The sequence below is a fragment of the Ruditapes philippinarum genome, unplaced genomic scaffold (assembly GCF_026571515.1).
Source record: "Ruditapes philippinarum isolate M1 unplaced genomic scaffold, ASM2657151v2 ctg8006_1_1_1_1, whole genome shotgun sequence".
Classification (NCBI taxonomy): domain Eukaryota; kingdom Metazoa; phylum Mollusca; class Bivalvia; order Venerida; family Veneridae; genus Ruditapes; species Ruditapes philippinarum.
In genome coordinates, this window is record NW_026860844.1 from 1 (window position 1) to 19,186 (window position 19,186).

A 19,186-nucleotide genomic window follows, 5' to 3' on the forward strand; every position below is an offset into this window, starting at 1 on the left:
TGGAAGAAATATTCCCTCAGCATGATTTTTGATAAATAAAATTTAGAGAAGAAATGTGTAATTTTATTAATGCTTCGAGCACTTGCTGAAGTGTATTCCACTTAACCGACATTGTTTGGTTTTAAACATCTTATGTATTAACTTATATTGAATGTAAATTATATCAGCTAAAAATCTGCAATGTCTATATCTTGGTAGGCTTAAGACTTGCACAAGAAGTTACAATTTTGAAAAAAGAGAGGCTACTATTTTGATATATATTTCCTTAGAATAGTTCAATGGAACCTACTTATTAGGGTCTATTTTGTATCATGGGTTATTCATAAAATCCATTTTTCACCTGTTCTTTACACTATCCAAAATACCATAATAAATTATTCACACAATGGTATAAAAATGATTCAATACATAAAATTATACAGGATTTCTTTATAATGTTTAGATAGGGAGAATTAGTGTAGTTAAAGTGGTATTAAGATATGTATACTGTATGACTCTTGTGATGCTAGATGTTTGCTTTTCATTCATAATTATGTTCACAAATTTGAAATCTTTCCATGTTTATAAACTTAATTACTGTATTTTTCAGTTGTTATACTCGCCAGTAGAGAACATCCAGCGCGTTGCCGCCGGTGTCCTGTGCGAGTTGGCCTCTGACAAGGAAGGTGCTGAGCTCATTGAGCAGGAAGGAGCCACCGCACCCCTGACAGAACTTCTCCACTCCAGAAACGAAGGTGTGGCCACATACGCTGCGGCAGTTCTGTTCAGGATGTCCGAAGACAAACCCCAGGACTATAAGAAAAGATTGTCCTGTAAGAATGACGGTTCACTCTTCAGAGGTGACCAAACATGGCATGGGTGAATGTAATAATTACACATATATGAAAAGGGCAAGAATGGTCTTCAGACTCTTGGATAATTTTTTTTAAAGTTAATAAATATGTTTTTAGAAGTTTAATGATCATCATTAGAACAAAAAATCATCAAAGAAAGAATAAGGGGCTTACAATTTCTTAAACTTAAACTGAACCATGTAAATCCAATTTCCTCGTATCTTTTATGATTCCTATAGAAAATAGTATCAACTTAGAAAAGTAAAAGATTTCAAGTATAAAATAATACATGGAACAGATCTAACACTAGTGTTTTATTATTGAAAAGAAGTTTCAATTTTATGTTTGTTTTTGTTTACAGCCCCCAGGATTTGACGATGTTGGTGGTTTCGGACAAGATGAATATCGTCCCAATGATCAGATGTACAACCCAGGTAGTCAACAAAACATGAGCGGGTCTCAGCATGACATGAGTCGAGGTATGTAATTTAATTATAACTATTTGTCCAATGTTTAATGCTATTACTTGAAGGAATGCTAGGGAAGTGGGTTCAAACCCAACCTGATCCATGGGCAAAAACACTTGACACTCATTGCTTAGTACTGGTTGTTTAAGATACAGTAAATGTGGTTATTTAATAACAACCATTAATCCATTAGTCAACGCCAGTACTCAACACCATAACTCAAAGGAAAGCTAGGGAAGATGGTTTAAACCCCACCTGAGGGCAAGAGGTTATTTCCTTGGGCAAAAAACTTGACACTCATTGCTTAGTTTCGTTGTGTCCAGAAACAGAAAATGACATTAGAGTGCGACTAAAAGCTTCTAGCTTCCTACACAATTGGCATTTAAAGTGTTGAAAATTGAGTACTGCTCAAGCCAGGGGCTAGGGGGTGTGAGGGATGTTGCACACTTTCATTATCACTGCTGTACTGACTCCCATCAAACCGAGTCAGCAATTTTCATGTAATTTTATTGTGATTAATGCTTTCGAGGGATTACCCTTTCTTCAGATTTTTAGATAAATTGTGCAAAAACAAATATCATCATTTTCAATATTCAGCAAGAGTGCTTATGAATTTAATTATTGTTGGTTTTGCTGGTTAGTAAATTATTCAAAAAATTGAATTTTTACATACCAATTAAAATATAAATGGATTGTCTTGATAATTGTAAAAATAATGTAACTTTGGTGTTAATAAGAAAATGACACTGTACCTTTTGGAGGTTGATATTATTATAGAGTTTTACTGACTGTAGAAAATGATATTTTGGTACTATGTAAAAGAAAATGATGCTTGCTGTGTTGAAAAGGGTATTTGCTGTATATTTATGTTCCAACATTTTGTTTTAGATATTCATGTTTAACACTGTTTTAGATATTTATGTTAACATTTCTTCTTCTTTCAGGTTATGACAGTCAGTTGCCAATAGATTCAATGCAGGGTTTAGATTTAGGCAGCCAGGGTAGCAACCAGTATGGCCCTATGGACAACCTAGACATTGGACCCCATGGTGATCTCAGTTTCGGAAACATGGACAACAGTGGTATGCCCCCACAAGGTCAGGGAGACAACCCTGGCGGGCTTCCCCAAACCTGGTTTGATACCGATTTGTAAGGGGAGATAAATTGTGACCCATTATCAGTGATCTATATTCTAATGACTTTAATCAGCATGGAAAAAAACAGTCAGTTAAAGGGAGACAATTTAACCAGTGAACTTGTGTGGATATTAAAGGGCGGTCTACAGAACAACACCAAATATCTTCAAAAGATCTGTAAGACATCAGTGACTGAATGAACTGTACAAAATGCTTGGATCTTTTTAAACATATGTGTAAAGATTTTTCTTTTAACTTTTAAAATTTTTAGAACATAATTTAGATTTCTTTGTGTTTTGTACTATATATAATGCAGTCAAGATAGGGTGAATCTTTGAAAGAAAGGGAGAAGATAGGAGTATAAAAAACAACTACATAATCGGATATTGGATAATTAATTTTCTTGTGTCCTCATTGACGAAATATCGCACATCTTTTGGTGGTACAATAACACACACTGCCGTTATATGGATTACTGTTAAATCATTTTCATTTGATAGCCTAAATTCAATTTTCATGAATGAATTTACTGAATTGTTCAGCAGAACTGATGGACAAAGTATTGAAGAATTTTGAAAATTTCACACATTTAATTCAATGAAAATCAACAAAAAAGGAATTGAGGAGTAAAATTATTTTGGTAAAAGATTGAAAAATTGTAACAACATTCTGTGGTTTAAAAAGCTATTGAATATTAGATCATTAAATACACAGGGAAACTTCAGGACTTTTTTCTTCACTATTTAATTGGCTAATCAATGCATTTAAACTTTTCTTCATCTTTTTTTTGTACATAAGATTTGTTGTCTTGATGGCAAATTTGTATATGGGAGCAATGTATATCGTCAAATCTTACAAAATTATATAACCCCCCCTATTCATCATTAGCAAAAAGTGGCAAAATTTGATACATAAAAAATTGTATGTCATTTTTAAGTCAGATCCTTGTGAAAATAATCTAGGTACCAGATGTGTATTTTAGTCTTTACTAGAAATATTTATGATTTTTCATATGTATATGCCACTGTTTTAACGTGCAAGATATTGGTATTAATAGTTTTGTATTTTGAAGATATGAACATATTTTTCAATCAAACGTTTATTTCAATCAAGAGGACTTGTTCGATTAACATATTTTTTTTGTGAAAACGGACATATTTTTTGTATGAATCAAATGTAAATATTTATCTAAGAATTTTTTTAAATTGCATTTATTTCATGCAAGGAATGAAATTACTTTTGCATGCTCTCTTCCGTTTGGAGAGTGGAAGTTGTATATACATAGTAGAGATTTTTTTCATACAGCATGCACAGGTAATCAGTCTGTTTTAAGATTTTCACTAAAAAATATTTGGGTGTTTTGGTCTATGTTGCAGGTAAATTTTGACAAGAATATATGTTCATATCTTCAACATGGAAATGAAAATCAAAGAAAACCCATGTCATTATTATAATTTGAATTATTATCATAATATTTACATTTAGTCATACACAGTAAAACTGTGTTTTTTTGTCTAACTTTATATATTTTTGACACATCTTTTTTTTTTAAAGAATTGAACAAAACACTAAACTATTTTTTATAAAATTGCCTTTAAATATTATAGTACTATGTATGTATGTATATAAATATATATTTCTGTATCACTGTTATTTTTATGTCAACTGTTTCACCTAACTGCGCCTTGATAGAGTATTCAGAACAGATTTAAACAAAACCATAATCAGGTTATAAACGCAAAAAATTATACATTACCATTTTTTTTAGCATATTTTCTTAACAATCAGGCAAATTTAACATTTGTTTCGGAAAGAAATTCAAAAATTTTTCAATCCCAAAACCAACCCTCGCAATTTGCACCATTTTTTCATCTTGTAGATTTTTGTTCCATGGTCATTTATAAGATATTTATCCTGGCATATTTTCTCCATAGATCTGACCACACCGCCCCCCATTTTTAAATCCAGATTTTATATCATTTTATCATTCAGTGTATTATTTGTACATAATTTTACTGTAGTAATAAACAAAAGTAGACAAGTTTTTATCTTTTATTTAGTTCATTCTGTCTGCCGTATTTATGTTATGGAAATAGAGAATTGGGAAATTAACGATTATTTAATAATATAGTCTAATGTTTGCATGTTAAAAATTCTAAAAACCATTAACAGTAAAATCATCTTGGCTAATATTGAAACTAAATCATTCCATCAATCGTATATTTGTTGAAAATAAAGGTTGTACATGCCATTTTATATATGTTTTACTTTGTACAGTGCATGGAAATTTTACAAATTTTGTTTCACAATTTTTTTCTCAGTTCTCTGCAAACTTTCTTACTTCATAATTTTTGTTCATTTCTCCTCTTTTGGATAAATATTTGGAAAAAAATAGTGCATTCAAGAGTAGAAAACGTGCTATATCATATGATTTTATGTAAAACAAGTCTTTATTATTAAATGTGAATTAAAAATATCAAAAAATGATTTCATTCTCTTTGTTTTTCTATTTTACAAAACTGCAAAGCCACTCGTGAATCCGATTTTGGTAACCATGGATATTTAAAATCTAAGGAAAAGCATAGCACATATTTGCTCTTGCTCTTATGAAACTTGTAAGATTAGAATCTTCCTAAATGTCCCATGTAAATCCATAAAAAAGGATTTTTTCTGTTTACCACAATGCATGTATATCTGATGCATTGAGAAAACTATTTCTGAATATAGTTTCTTAAAACTAGTTTCTAATAAAGTAAAAAGTCAAAATGAATAAATACTATAAGTAAAAATACTTCTGAGTATTAGAACTTAAAAATATTTCACTTTCTGACCAACTTTGTCTAAATCAGAGGGCTTATATGATTCCCTTAAACAAGTTAGCTTATTTGAGCAGGGATACTCCTGGTTACAAAGTTGTTTTTTTGTCCTTGCACGTTATTAAGGGAGATATAGTTTTCTACTGTATGAGCATGATATTTTATATTTTAAAAAAGCCAGTTATATTTTTATAAATTCATGATTTGAGCCACGTCAAGACAAAACCAACATAATGGGTTTGCGACCAGCATGGATCCAGACCAGCCTGCGCATCCACACAGTCTGATCAGGATCCATGCTGTTCGCTATCAATTTCTCTACTTGTTTATAGGGTTTGTAAGCGAACAGCATGGATCCTGATCAGACTGCGCGGATGCGCAGGCTGGTCTGGATCCATGCTGGTCGCAAACCCATTATGTTGGTTTTGTCGTGACGCGGCTCATTTTATAATCATTTCGTTTAAGACGGTATGTCTAGTCTTAATTTTGTGTTTATTGTAACATTCAGGACTTGTGTTGAAAGTTTTGTTTGCTGTACATTCATTCAGTGTATGACAATAATTTTCTTAGTTAGCTAATCAGCAATTTCTGTCTTTATTTTTATATATGAACTGTAGTCATAAATTTCTTCTGGAATAATAAAAAAGAAATGAATTTTGTACTTTGTCACTTTAAATTAAAATACTGGCCGTCACGATAGCCAATCCTTATATTGAAATTCAACCAAACCTAACGACCTTCCCTTGGGTTAAATTATTATATCAAAACACTCTTAATTTCAACTGTTTGGAATTATAGAATACTAAATTTGATGCTCTAGTAAAGGGCAGCATATAGGTTTTGAACAGTGCTTTGCCTGTCTGTCTGTCTCGAGCCATAATTTTGTGATTGAATGGGTTTTGAAATGTGTAGCGCTTTGAGACGCGATGTTTGGATGCAAGATTCAGCCTCAGGTTACTCTTAAAAATGTAAGGAACGGAGTCGTGATATGAATTTTTCATAAAAGTGCATTGATGGTCAATACACGATGGCTTTAAACATTTCGGATATAAGTGTTGCAGATGACTGTCACACTCGAGAAAGAAGTCTCCACTTCAAAGGTCATGGTCACACTTTTACGTCCATAGCCCTATGTAAATGTATGATTGTGAATAGATAGCAGTGTCCTGTCTTTCCATGACTTTGTCACTCATTGGTGGTCTTGAAATATTTTGAATAAATGTTTGGCACATTGAGCTGATGTGTCTCATGTGCAAAACCAAGATTTGTAGCCCAAAGGTCAAGGTAACACTTAACATGAAATTGTCTAGAGGCATTATGTATGTTCACAACGACCAGCTCTTGTTATTAAGTAATACTTTTGTCACGGTTCAGAACTGTTCACTATTTAGGGGAGAGGATGTGTAAGCGGCCGGATAGCTCAGTCGGTAGAGCCGCGGTACGGTATTCCGAGGGTCCCGTTTTCGAGTCCCGGTCAGGTTGCACATTTTTCTCACCCTGTGACATTTGGCGCCCAACGGGGGACCGTGATTGATATAGCTCAGAGTTTAATTTACATTGCTCTGTAACTCTGTGAAATTCGAGGACGAATTTCAATATAGCAGGGGAGTATGTCACGGTTCAGAACTGTTCACTATTTAGGGGAGAGGATGCGTAAGCGGCCGGATAGCTCAGTCGGTAGAGCCGCGGTACGGTATTCCAAGGGTCCCGGGTTCGAGTCCCGGTCAGGCTGCACATTTTTCTCACCCTGTGACACTTTTAACAAACAACAATATCAACGATGACCGATTTTGATGATAATTACAAACATCACATTACTTGGTTCAAATCCCGACAGACTTAATTAAGAGAAAGCTACATATATGGAAGATTGATATTTTACCTAAAAGCACCGTCCGGTTAGCTTTGTTGATAGTGCGTTGGACTGTGAATTGGGCGATCCGGCTTCGATTCCTGGACGGTGCATGTCTTTCCACGGTCATTCGTACTGTCCCACTGCTCTGGCTTGTCCAGTAGTTATCAGTTCCTTGCGAAAAGGAAGGCAACTAGTACTGGAACGATACGGTGGCTGAACTGTGCTCTGGTAAATTCAATTTGGCGTGCTGTCGTGATCCGGAGTGAAAACTCCAACGCGATCAACTAAGACGCTTGCAGGACACAAAATGCAGAGGGGGCGCCTGAGATCGAGCGCAAGTAAATATTAAATGTTGCCACACGACCATTACAGTACCAACGTAAGTCAGCCAAAGAATGTATTTGTTTGATCATATTGCATTTATGGTATCGTCCACAATGACCTTATCTAGATAAAGCCGACACATTTGGACATAAATCCTTTGCTGAAAATTTACTTCAATAATTATATTATTTCATTTAAATGTAAATGGAATATTTTTTATGAAATGTCACATTTTTTTAAAGCTATCAAAATGATACCCAAAGACCTGTTAAGTCTCGCTTACATGGCAATGCTATTACCGACTTTTCGACTGCCTTAAAGTTAAGTGATTTAATGTGAAAACCCACTAAAATGACAAAAGGATTTCTTTAAAATGAGCTTGGAAGCAGGCAATATTGGTTTTGTATTGCATTTGTAGAAATAAATAAACTTATGCCAAATAAATTGACATAATGTTGACACAATACAGCTTTACCCTTGGGTTTAGCTGTGAGCATTACGGACAGGAACCTGGCAATATTTCATCCAGTATTGTAGCCATTAATGCTTACATCATGTCCCAAGTTCACTCAGGATTATTGTATAGAACTTTTCGCTAATAACTCAACTTTCAGGTGAAGATACATGACTGGTGTCAATGGACCTCACTTGCCTAAGCTTAAAGGTTGGACTACTATAATTTACTACCCCTGACAACTACTCTTGAGTTCATGCCCTGGCATATGTCCTTGTTTTCCGATCCATTGACTTTTGTTATATATTGTTATTTTATTATCATTACGTAATAGTTACCATACGAGGAATAGGTCTGCATAGACCGAGAGAGCGTAGCGATCGAGGTTTTTAAAAGGCCACCGGGTCTGTAAATACTATGCAGACCTATTCCGAGTGCGGTAACTATCTTACCTACATGCCTTTTTGATTTTTTTTATCTTTTAGCTCAGTATTTATTAAAATTACTCACAAGAAACGTATTACTTATATACTTTATCATGTTTAAGAAAACATTCCAAAGCCAAGCAAAGATACCATCCGCTACGCTCTTGTAATTCATTCGTTCACAAATCAGGTGTTATTTGAATATTCTCGTGATTTTCGTGGGGTTTCATTAGGTAATGTACTTGTTGAGTTGAGTCACAGAAAATGAAAACAGAATTTGTCGAGTAGGGAAAAGGTAAGATCATTATTTTGATATATGAATACATAACATATCAATAATATAAACAAATACTGAGGAAGATAAAAATGTTTTCTAATCATAAAAACGGAACACTTTATCTTTATATATAATAAATTTCATAGTAAATAGATGATCAGGCTATTTCTTATATAATTAAAATATACGATTTTTTTCAGACGGGGTTCTATGAATAAATATTAGTAGTACATGTAGTTACACCGTAATGTAAGTTGGGTTTTGTTGTTGTTGTTGTTGTTTTTTATGATGGCTGATTTTAAATGTTCTTAGAATTTCATCCATGTTTGGAAGTATTTTCTTTCCGTTTCTTAATTAGCATCATCCGTTATAAGACCGCATGTAAGCAGGCGGTCTAGAATGGAATTGCAAGTCGTTTTCATACAAAATCCAAATTGTAATGTTAATATAACTGGGAAAAAATGAGAAAAACGGTCTTATACTTAAGATGAACTATACTCTCACTGAAAGTAATATTTTGGGAAAGTTGACTTTGATTCGATATGCACCAATACTATAATCGTCGTATATATCCTATAATGCAGAATTGTTAAAATAATGCAGGATTGTGGAAATTCAGACATAGTTGTGGAAATAAATACCGAAAACTAGTATCTTATGAAGCTATATAGTTCGGCAAATGTGTTAGGTATACCGAAAAGCAAACTTTAAAAAAGGCTTAATGTGCGTTGTTATACTCATTAATATCGGCGAAACACAAAACTTCACAAACCCTTTTTCCTATTCAAAGTGGTCATTAACCCCCCCCCCACACACACACACAATTCAGCGTTATTTTACGGTGAATATTGTGTACTGTAATGCACGAGTTTCTCGACTTCACATATTTTCTATTGTATAGAGAACAATAGAACAATAACCGGTCGGTATCTATTTGCAGACTTGTTAACCGGTCGGTAAGTGATTTACTAGACTTCTTTTAACAAAGGAGCCGGTAGGTAATTATATATATTGTTTTTATACATATATATAAACATGTATTTGAAGGTAAAAGATAAGTTTAAACCAGGATGGAAGAATTCTATTTAAATTTTTATCTTACAGTTTTCGATTCTGTAGGTAACCGAGGCATGTCTAATGTTTTAACAGCGTGGGCAAACAAAACTAATCTTAATTCATTACGATCATCCATATTGAAGTGTGCAGACATGTTTCGGAGAATTCTTATGCTCGCTTTCTTTTCTTACAGCCATTGTTTTTTGGAGGACCCGTTGTCTATACAACAACGGTTTACTGCTCTGGAGGCTCGAGTCAAACAGTTGGAGGCATATACAGCTAGTAAGTATTCATTTCTATCGAAATTATTTTAAATCGCAAAGTCATCTTTTGAAGTTCTAGAAACTAAAAGATTTCATTTATTTATACGGAAATGGTTGATTGTCAGACAATAGTAAAGTAACTTGCAAAACGCTTTTATAAGACCATTCATTCGTTCGTTCGCTCGCTCGTTCACTCGTTCACTCACTCATTGTTTTTTTATTCTTCATTTATTCATGAAACATACTAAAGATGGCCCTCATGAGTGCGACAGTCTTGCTTTGTTTTACCATTATGATAAATTTAATAAAATTTACATTGGATATTTTTTTTTGTACATTGCAAATATCGTTTGTATAATTTCAGAGTGCCCTTGCGTTGATGCAGTCGGTTTTAATGTACAGCTGACGCACAACATATCTCCTATGGGCCGATATCAACATATAATTTTCGACAATGAATTAACAAATATAGGTAACGGCTATGACAAATTAAGCGGGCAGTTCACAGCTCCTTACCATGGACTTTATACCTTTGCTGTCAGTTTCACAAAAGGTGGAGACCATAACCTAAGCGTACAGATAGTTAAAAATGGAGCCACAATTTCACAAGGACTTACTTATACAGAAGATGTCTACGATACAGCTACAGTGACAGCTACTGTCGAGCTTACTAAAGGAGATAGAGTTTGGGTAGAAAACGGATACCCCGTGGATGATGTCGAAGATATACACGGACAGTGGACATTTTTCTCGGGTCATTTAGTAATGTCGATGCCAAACTAAACTTCGCGGCTTATTTCCAGAGTGTACACAATTCAAATCCAAATATATATGAAGAATATTTTGTTCGAATAGATGTAGGTGTAGGGAATCTTACTTCTTCTAAAATGGTGTAAAAATTCCGCGCGATACGACAATAAAGATTGATCCTGCATATTGTATACTGTTTTAATGCTCCTCGAAGATTAACGATGATTTGTTGCAGTTCTCGGTTTGTATTATATCGTTGTCCTTCCCATTGGCATTTGGCTTATATGTGTTATCAACAATGATAAAATTGTCGTAAATTAACATCCCTTAATAACACAAAATATAAATGATTATGGAACATGTATTGCCACGCCCCGCAAGAAAAAAATATTGATATAAATAAACTCAAGTCATCGGGTAAAATACAAAATGTTTCAATTGTCAAATTAAGACAATAATTAAACAGGGTAGCAGTATCGTATCATGACTTTAAAACCTGAACATCTACTCTTCGTTACCAAAACAAAATGGCCAAAGCGCTCTCTATGTATCTTTTTCCATCAATGCCATGGATACATTCGTCTTTGGCAGACTGACTTCACAATTCACAAGGATAATTTGCAATTAATGGCATGGCACCACACCAAATCTTAGGACTGTAGACCGGTGTGTTCTTTAGTTATTGGTGAAGAGAAGGTCACAGACAGTGATCTTTACATTTGACAGACTGACACCAAAAGGAGTTGCATTTCGAACAATAGACATAACAAATCTTAGGATTGTAGGCCAAAATATTATATCAAAGCGTTAGTTATGGTCTGATAAGCATTTTTATTATCAAATTCACCGTGTCCGTTGTCTCTCTGACCCCAAAATCAATAGCATTTAGTAGACATGACCAGTCTACAGAGAATATATCATAGCCTTTTCTAGTTATTGGTTGGACAAGCGTTAAGTGGTCAAGGGCCTCTATGAAAAAATAACCTTAACTTATTAGGAGTCATCTGTTGTCATATTAAATCTAGAGCGTTCTCTAGTTATTGGTCCAATACAATATTTTGATTGTCAAAAGTCCGAAAAAGATAGGGTTCATCAACTAGTCATATCCAACCTACAAAACAAATCTTAAGATTGAGTCTATTCTCTAGGCGACATCTTGACTTTGAACCTTGACCTTTAACAAAATGAATTCAAAATTAATATTGGTCATGAACAAGTTATGACCATGCTCTCACCAAATCTTTGAGAACATGTATAAGCATAAGCCTTCTCTATTGCTTGGTCCCGTAAACCTTTTGACCGTCCATTCCAAAAATCTATAGGGGACATCTACTTGAAATGACCAACTTCCGCACAAAATCTCAGGATTGTAGGCTAAAGCGTCTTGTACTTATTGGTCGGACAAGCTTCCTTTGACATGGCCAACTTGAACTTTGACCGAATTACTGATCACAAAAACATTATGGGTCATCTTGTTATCATTACTAAATTCCACAAAGTCATGTCCAACCTACAACACAAATCTTAAGATTGAGTCTATTCATTGGTGTGACAAGCTTTGTATTGTCTAGGCAACACCTTGACTTTGATTTTTAACAAAAAACCTTGACTTTCAACAAAATGAATTCAAAATTAATATTGGTCATGTACAAGCTATGACCATGCTCTCACCAAATCTTTGACTACATGTATAAGCATAAGCCTTCTCTATTTGTTGGTCACATAACCCATTTGATCGTCCATTCCTAAATATATAGGGGTCATCTACTTGAAGTGACCAACTTCCGCACAGAATCTTAGGACTGTAGGCAAAAGCATCCTGTAGCTATGGGTCAGACAAGCTTCTTTTGACACGGCCAACTTGGGAGCAATGTGTATCGTCAAATCTTACAAAATTATATAACCCCCCTATTCATCATTAGGAAAAAGTGGCAGACATTGATACATAAGAATTTGTATGTCATTTTAAATCAGATCATTGTGAAAATAATCTAGGTACCAGATGTGTATTTTAGCCTTAACTAGAAATATTTATGATTTTTTCCATATGTATATGCCACTGTTTTAACGTGCAAGATATTTGTATTAATAGCTTTGTATTTTGAAGATATGAACATATTTTTCAATCAAAAATCTATTTCAATCAAGAGGACTTGCTCGATTAACATATTTTTTTTTGTGAAAACGGACATTTTTTGTATGAATGAAATGTAACTATTTATCTAAGAATGTTTTTAAATTGCGTTTATTTCATGCAAGGAATGAAATTACTTTTGCATGCTCTCTTCCCATTGGAGAGTGGAAGTTGTACATACATAGTAGAGATTTTTTTTTTTCATACAGCATGCACAGGTAATAAGTCTGTTTAAAGATTTTCACAAAAAATATTTGGGTGTTTTGGTCTATGTTGCAGGTAAATTTTGACAAGAATATGTGTCCATATCTTCAAAATGGAAATGAAAATCAAAGAAAACCCATGTCATTATTATAATTTGAATTATTATCATAATATTTACATTTAGTCATACACAGTAAAACTGTGTTGTTTTTTTCTAACTATATATTTTTGACCCATCTTTTTTTTTAAAGAATTGAACAAAAACACAAAACTATTTTTTATAAAATTGCCTTTTAATATTATAATATATTTCTGTATCACTGTTATTTTTATGTCAACTGTTTCACCTAACTTCGCCTTGGTAGAATATTCAATACAGGTTTGAATAAAAAACATAATCAGGTTATAAACGCAAAAATTTCTTTAATTACCATTTTTTTTAGCATATTTTCGTAACAATCGGGCAAATTTAACATTTGTTTCGGAAAGAAATTCAAAAAAATTTCAATCCCAAAACCAACCCTCGCAATTTGCACCATTTTTTCATCTTGTAGATTTTTGTTCCATGGTCATTTATAAAGTATTTATCCTGGTATATTTTCTCCATAGATCTGACCACACCGCCCCCCATTTTTAAATCCAGATTTTATATCATTTTAATCATTCAGTGTATTATTTGTACATAATTTTACTGTAGTAATAAACAAAAGTAGACAAGTTTTTTATCTTTTTTTAGTTCATTCTGTATTGCCGTATTTATTTTATGGAAATAGAGAATTGCGGAAATTAACGATTATTTAATAATATAGTCTAATGTTTGCATGTTAAAAATTCTAAAAAACATTTAACAGTAAAAATCATCTTTGGCTAATATTTGAAACTAAATCATTCCATCAATCGTATATTTGTTTGAAATAAAGGGTTGTACATGCCATTTTTATATTTTATGTTTTATTTTGTACAGTGCATGAAATTTTACAAATTTTGTTAACAACTTTTTTCTCATTCTCTGCAAACTTTCTTACTTCATAATTTTTGTTCATATCTCCTCTTTTGGATAAATAATGGGAAAAATAGTGCATTAAAATAGGAAAAATGCCCAATCATATGTTTTATGTTAAAAAGTCTTTATTTTTAAAAGTGGGAAATTAAAAAAAAATCAAAAAAGATTTTATTTTTCCCTTTTTTTTTTATTTTTCAAAAAATGCAAACCCCCTCGTTTAAAACCCCATTTTTGGTAACCATGGGTATTTAAAAACTAAGGGAAAAACCCTAGCACAATTTTCCCCTTTTCCCTTTGAAAAATTTTTAAGGGTTTGAAATTTTTCCCAAATTCAATTTAAATTTTATAAAAAAGGGTTTTTTTTGTTTACCACAAACTGTTTATCGGGTTTCATTTAGAAAACTATTCCTGAATACCTTCAAACTAGTTTCTAAAAACTAGTTTCTAATAAAGTAAAAGGTCAAAATGAATAGATACTATAAGTTAAAATACTTTCTGAGTATTAGAACTTAAAAAATATTTCACCTTCTGACCAACTTTCAGGATTCCCTCTGGGTCAAAATTAGTTTGCGCCACCAAATTCACAAAAGTCTTTGTTTAAATCAGAGGGCTTATATGATTCCCTTATTTGAGCAGGAATACTCCTGGTTACAAAGTTGTTTTTTTGTCCTTGCACGTTATTAAGGGAGATATAGTTTTCTACTGTATGAGCATGATATTTTATATTTTAAAAAAGCCAGTTATATTTTTATAAATTCATGATTTGAGCCACGTCAAGACAAAACCAACATAATGGGTTTGCGACCAGCATGGATCCAGACCAGCCTGCGCATCCACACAGTCTGATCAGGATCCATGCTGTTCGCCTATCAATTTCTCTACTTGTTTATAGGGTTTGTAAGCGAACAGCATGGATCCTGATCAGACTGCGCGGATGCGCAGGCTGGTCTGGATTCCATGCTGGTCGCCAGACCCATTATGTTGGTTTTGTCGTGACACGGCTCATTTTATAATCATTTCGTTTAAGACGGTATGTCTAGTCTTAATTTGTGTTTATTGTAACATTCAGGACTTGTGTTGAAAGTTTTGTTTGCTGTACATTCATTCAGTGTATGACAATAATTTTCTTAGTTAGCTAATCAGCAATTTCTGTCTTTATTTTTATATATGAACTGTAGTCATAAATTTCTTCTGGAATAATAAAAAAGAAATGAATTTTGTACTTTGTCACTTTAAATTAAAATACTGGCCGTCACGATAGCCAACCCTTAAAATGAAATTCAACCCAACATAACGATTTTAGCAAAGCTAAACTGTTTGGAATTATTAAATACCAAATTTGATGTCCTAGTATAGGGTAGCATATAGGTTTTGAACAGTGCGTCTGCCTGTCTGTCTGTCGCGAGCCATAATTTTGTTATTGTGTTTGGGTTTTGAAATGTGTAGCGCTTTGAGACGATGTGTGGATCCTCGAAGGTTACTCTTTAACTTGTAAGGAATTTTTCATCAAGGTCAACTCGATGACAGATTTTGATGATAATTACATACATCATATTACTTGGTTCAAATCCCGACATATTTAATTAAGAGAAAGCTACATATATGAAAATTGATATTGTACCTAAAAGCACCGTCCGGTTAGCTCTATTGATAGTGCGTTGGACTGTGAATTGGGCGATCCGGCTTCGATTCCTGGACGGTACATGCCATTTTCTACGGTCATTCGCGCTGTCCCACTGCTCTGGCTTGTTCAGTAGTTATCAGTTCCTTGCGAAAAGGAAGGCAACTAGTACTGAAACGATGCGGTGGCTGAACTGTGCTCTGGTAAATCCAATTTGGCATACTGCCGTAATCCAGGGTGAAAACTACCATTACCAGCATCAACTTAGATTCCCGAATGAAATGCAGAGGGGACGCCTGAGATAGACCGCCAGTAAAGCTTGAAAGTCTCCATACGACCTTTTAAGGTACCAGCGTAAGCCAGTCAAATAATGTATATGTTTGATCATATTGCATTTATGCTTATCGTCCACAATGACTTTTTAGCTCACCTGAGCATATGCTCAGGGTGAGCTATTAGGATCACTCTTCGTCCGTCGTCTGTCGTCCGTCGCACGTCGTCCGTTGTCCGTTCACACTTTTAAAACGACATCTCCTCTGGAACCATAAGGCAGATCATAATGAAACTTCACAGGGATGTTCCTTGTGTGAAGCCTTAACAAAGTTGTTCAGAGAATTCCATTCTATGCAGAACTTTAAATATCTTCTTCTAAAAAACCCAAAGAGCTAGAGCTTAGATATTTGGCATGAAACATCTTTTAGTGAGTGTCTACCAAGTTTGTTCAAATAAAAGCCCTGGGGGTCAAAATTGGCCCCGCCCCAGGGGGTCATTGATTTTCCCTATATGCATATAGTAAAAACTTAAAAAATCTTCTTTTAAAGAACTCAAAGAGCTTGAGCTAAGATATTTAGCATGAAACATCTTCTTATGGGTGTCGTCCAAGTTTGTTCAAATAAAAGCCCTGGGGTCAAAATTGGCCCCGCCCCGGGGGTCATTCATTTTCTTTATATGTGTATAACATAAACTTAAAAAATCTTCTTTGAAAAAAATCAAATAGCTAGAGTTTAGATATTAAGCTCTTAGCATCTTCTAGTGAGTGTCTACAAAGTTTGTTCAAATAAAAGCCCTGGGGTCAAAATTGGCCCCGCCCGGGGGACATTGATTTTCCTTATATGTGTATAGCAAAAACTTAAAAATCTTCTTTGAAAAACCCGAATAGCTAGAGTTTAGATATTAAGCATGAAACATTTTCTAGTACGTGTCTACAAAGATTGTTCAAATAAAAGCAAAACTGGCCCTGCCCCAGGTGTGTCATTGTTTTTAACTATATGTGTAAAGAAAAAACTTGACCAGCTAGACCTTAGATGTTTAGCATGAAACATCTTCTAATGAGTGTCTACCAAGTTTGTTGAAATAAAAGCCCTGGGGTTTAAACTGGCCCCGCTCCGGGGGCCTATGTACAGGTGAGCGACTTCAGGGCCATCATGGCCCTCTTGTTTTAGATTAAGCCGACAAATTTGGACATATATCCTTTGCTGAAAATTATTCCAATAATCATATTATTTCATTTAAATTTTATACGGGAAAATCTTTAGAAATGTAAATTTTTTAAAAAGCATAAAAATGAATCCAAGATCTGTTAAAACCTGTTACTGGCATGCTATTCCCCATTTGCTCGGCTGACTTTAAGTTAAGGGACAAAATGTGTAAAACCACTTGAAAATGAGAAAAAAAGTTTTTCTATAAAATGAGCATGGAAGCATGCATTGACGTCATCCGGTCCATTAATCGCATACAGACCGGCTATACCCAGTTCATAATTCTTATACAGACTGTTTAAACGCGACTTTCACGACATGCGAATTTCACGACAACACAAACATATGGAAATATAAAAAAGAGCATGTTTTTTCCTATATAGATTGAAAATAATAAAAAAAATCCGACTAGGGTTTGAGATATTTCATACACTGAACAAATAAAATTATTATTGGAAAGCAAATTATAAAAATGACACAAAAGGGATGAACGGATTTAGATTAGGCAAATATAAAAAAGTAAACATGGCCTTTCGGGCAAAATGCAAGTTTACGGTCTGGTTGGTCAGACCTGGAAGGTATATGGCTCTCAGCGCATTCCTCAGTCTAACCAACCAGTCCGTAAACGTTCATATTGCCCATAAGGCCATGTTTTATTTGTTAAATAATGTTGAAAAAGATAAAGCTTTACCCTTGGGTTAAGCTGTGATCATTACCGACAGGAACCTGGCAATATTGTTCCCAGTATTGTAGCCATTTATGCTCACATCATGTCCTATGTCCAATTTGTAAAGTTCATTCAGAATTGTTGTATAGAACTTTTCGCTTATAACTCAATTTTAATGGAAAGATACATGACTGGTGTCAATGAACCTCACTTGCCTAAGCTTAGAAGTTGGACTACTATAATTGACTGCCCCTGACACATGCCCTGGCATATGTCCTTGTTGTCCGATCCATTTGCTTGTGTTATATATTGGTATTTTATTATCATTACTTATATATATTGTTCTTTATACATATAAGATAAGTTTTAACCAGGACGCGAAGTGTTCTATTTAAATTTTTTATCTGATATCTATATATCACAAGCTTCGATACTTAGGTAACCGAGGCATTTCTACATCTAAATTTTTAAATAGGGTGGGACAAAGGTTTCTTAATTCATTACGATCATCATATTGAAGTGTGCAGACATCGTTTTCGCAGAATTCTTATGCTCGCTCTCCTTTCGTACAGCCAAAATGTTTTTGGAAGACCAATTGTCTACACAACAACGGTTTTACTGCTCTGGAAGCTAGAGTCAAACAGTTGGAGGCAATATACAGCTAGTAAGTATAAAATTTCTATCCAAATTAATTTAAAGTGCAAAGTCATATTTTGTTCAACGTTCTTGAGTGCTTGAAACTAAACGATCACATTTATTTATACGGTAAAGGTTGGTTGTCAGGTAATACGTTAAGTAAATTGCAAAACTCTTTAAGATTTTACAAGACCATTAATTAAATAATTAATTAGTCATTCGTTCGTTCGCTCATTTGCTCGTTCGCTCACTCGCTCACTCATTTACTCACTCATGTTTTCATTCTTCATTCATGAAACACACGAAAGATGGTTCTCATGAGTGAGACAGTCTTGTTTTGTTTTACAATGATGATAAATTTAAAATAACATTTATATTGTATTTTTTTTGGATATTGCAAATATCGTTGGTATAATTTCAGGGTGCCCCTGCGTCGATGCAGTCGCGTTTAATGTACGCTAATTCACGACATATCTCCAATGGGCCCAATACCAACATATCATTTTCGACTAATTTTAGCAAAACATTGGGAACGGCTATGACAAATATAGTGGCCACTTTACAGCTCTTACCATGGACTTTATACCTTTGCTGTCAGTTTCACAAAAAATAAGGGACCGTAACCTCTTAGTGGTACAGGTAGTTAAAAATGGAGCCTTAATTGCACAAGGACTTTACTCTAACAAAAAAAGATGTCTACGATACAGCTACCTGTGACAGCTACTGTCGAGCTTAAATAAAGGAGATAGAGTTTTGGTAGAAAAAGGATACCCCGTGGAACTGGCAC

The 19,186-nt window shown here is 34.1% G+C and overlaps 2 protein-coding genes across 2 annotated transcripts; both read left to right on the forward strand.

Annotated features, from left to right (window-relative positions):
* Positions 1 to 589: 589 nt before the first annotated feature.
* On the forward strand, positions 590 to 4,923 carry LOC132713532 (catenin beta-like; the record flags this gene model as incomplete). The annotated part of the gene is made up of 3 exons (XM_060696175.1): positions 590 to 757; positions 1,195 to 1,312; positions 2,245 to 4,923. Coding segments are annotated over 3 exons (495 nt in total), but the record flags the coding sequence as incomplete, so codon positions are not given.
* Positions 4,924 to 9,755: 4,832 nt separating this feature from the next.
* On the forward strand, positions 9,756 to 10,840 carry LOC132713530 (complement C1q tumor necrosis factor-related protein 3-like). The gene is made up of 2 exons (XM_060696172.1): positions 9,756 to 9,925; positions 10,271 to 10,840. Exons 1-2 carry the CDS (start codon positions 9,796 to 9,798, stop codon positions 10,687 to 10,689), a joined length of 549 nt encoding a protein of 182 aa, XP_060552155.1. The 5' UTR covers positions 9,756 to 9,795; the 3' UTR covers positions 10,690 to 10,840.
* The last annotated feature ends 8,346 nt before the right edge of the window (positions 10,841 to 19,186 follow it).

Coding starts and splice junctions, on each gene's coding strand:
- LOC132713530 (XM_060696172.1), top strand. CDS start 9,796: ATGTTTCGGAGAATTCTTATGCTCGCTTTCTTTTCTTACAGCCATTGT. Junction 9,926..10,270: donor GTTGGAGGCATATACAGCTA/GTAAGTATTCAT, acceptor GTATAATTTCAG/AGTGCCCTTGCGTTGATGCA.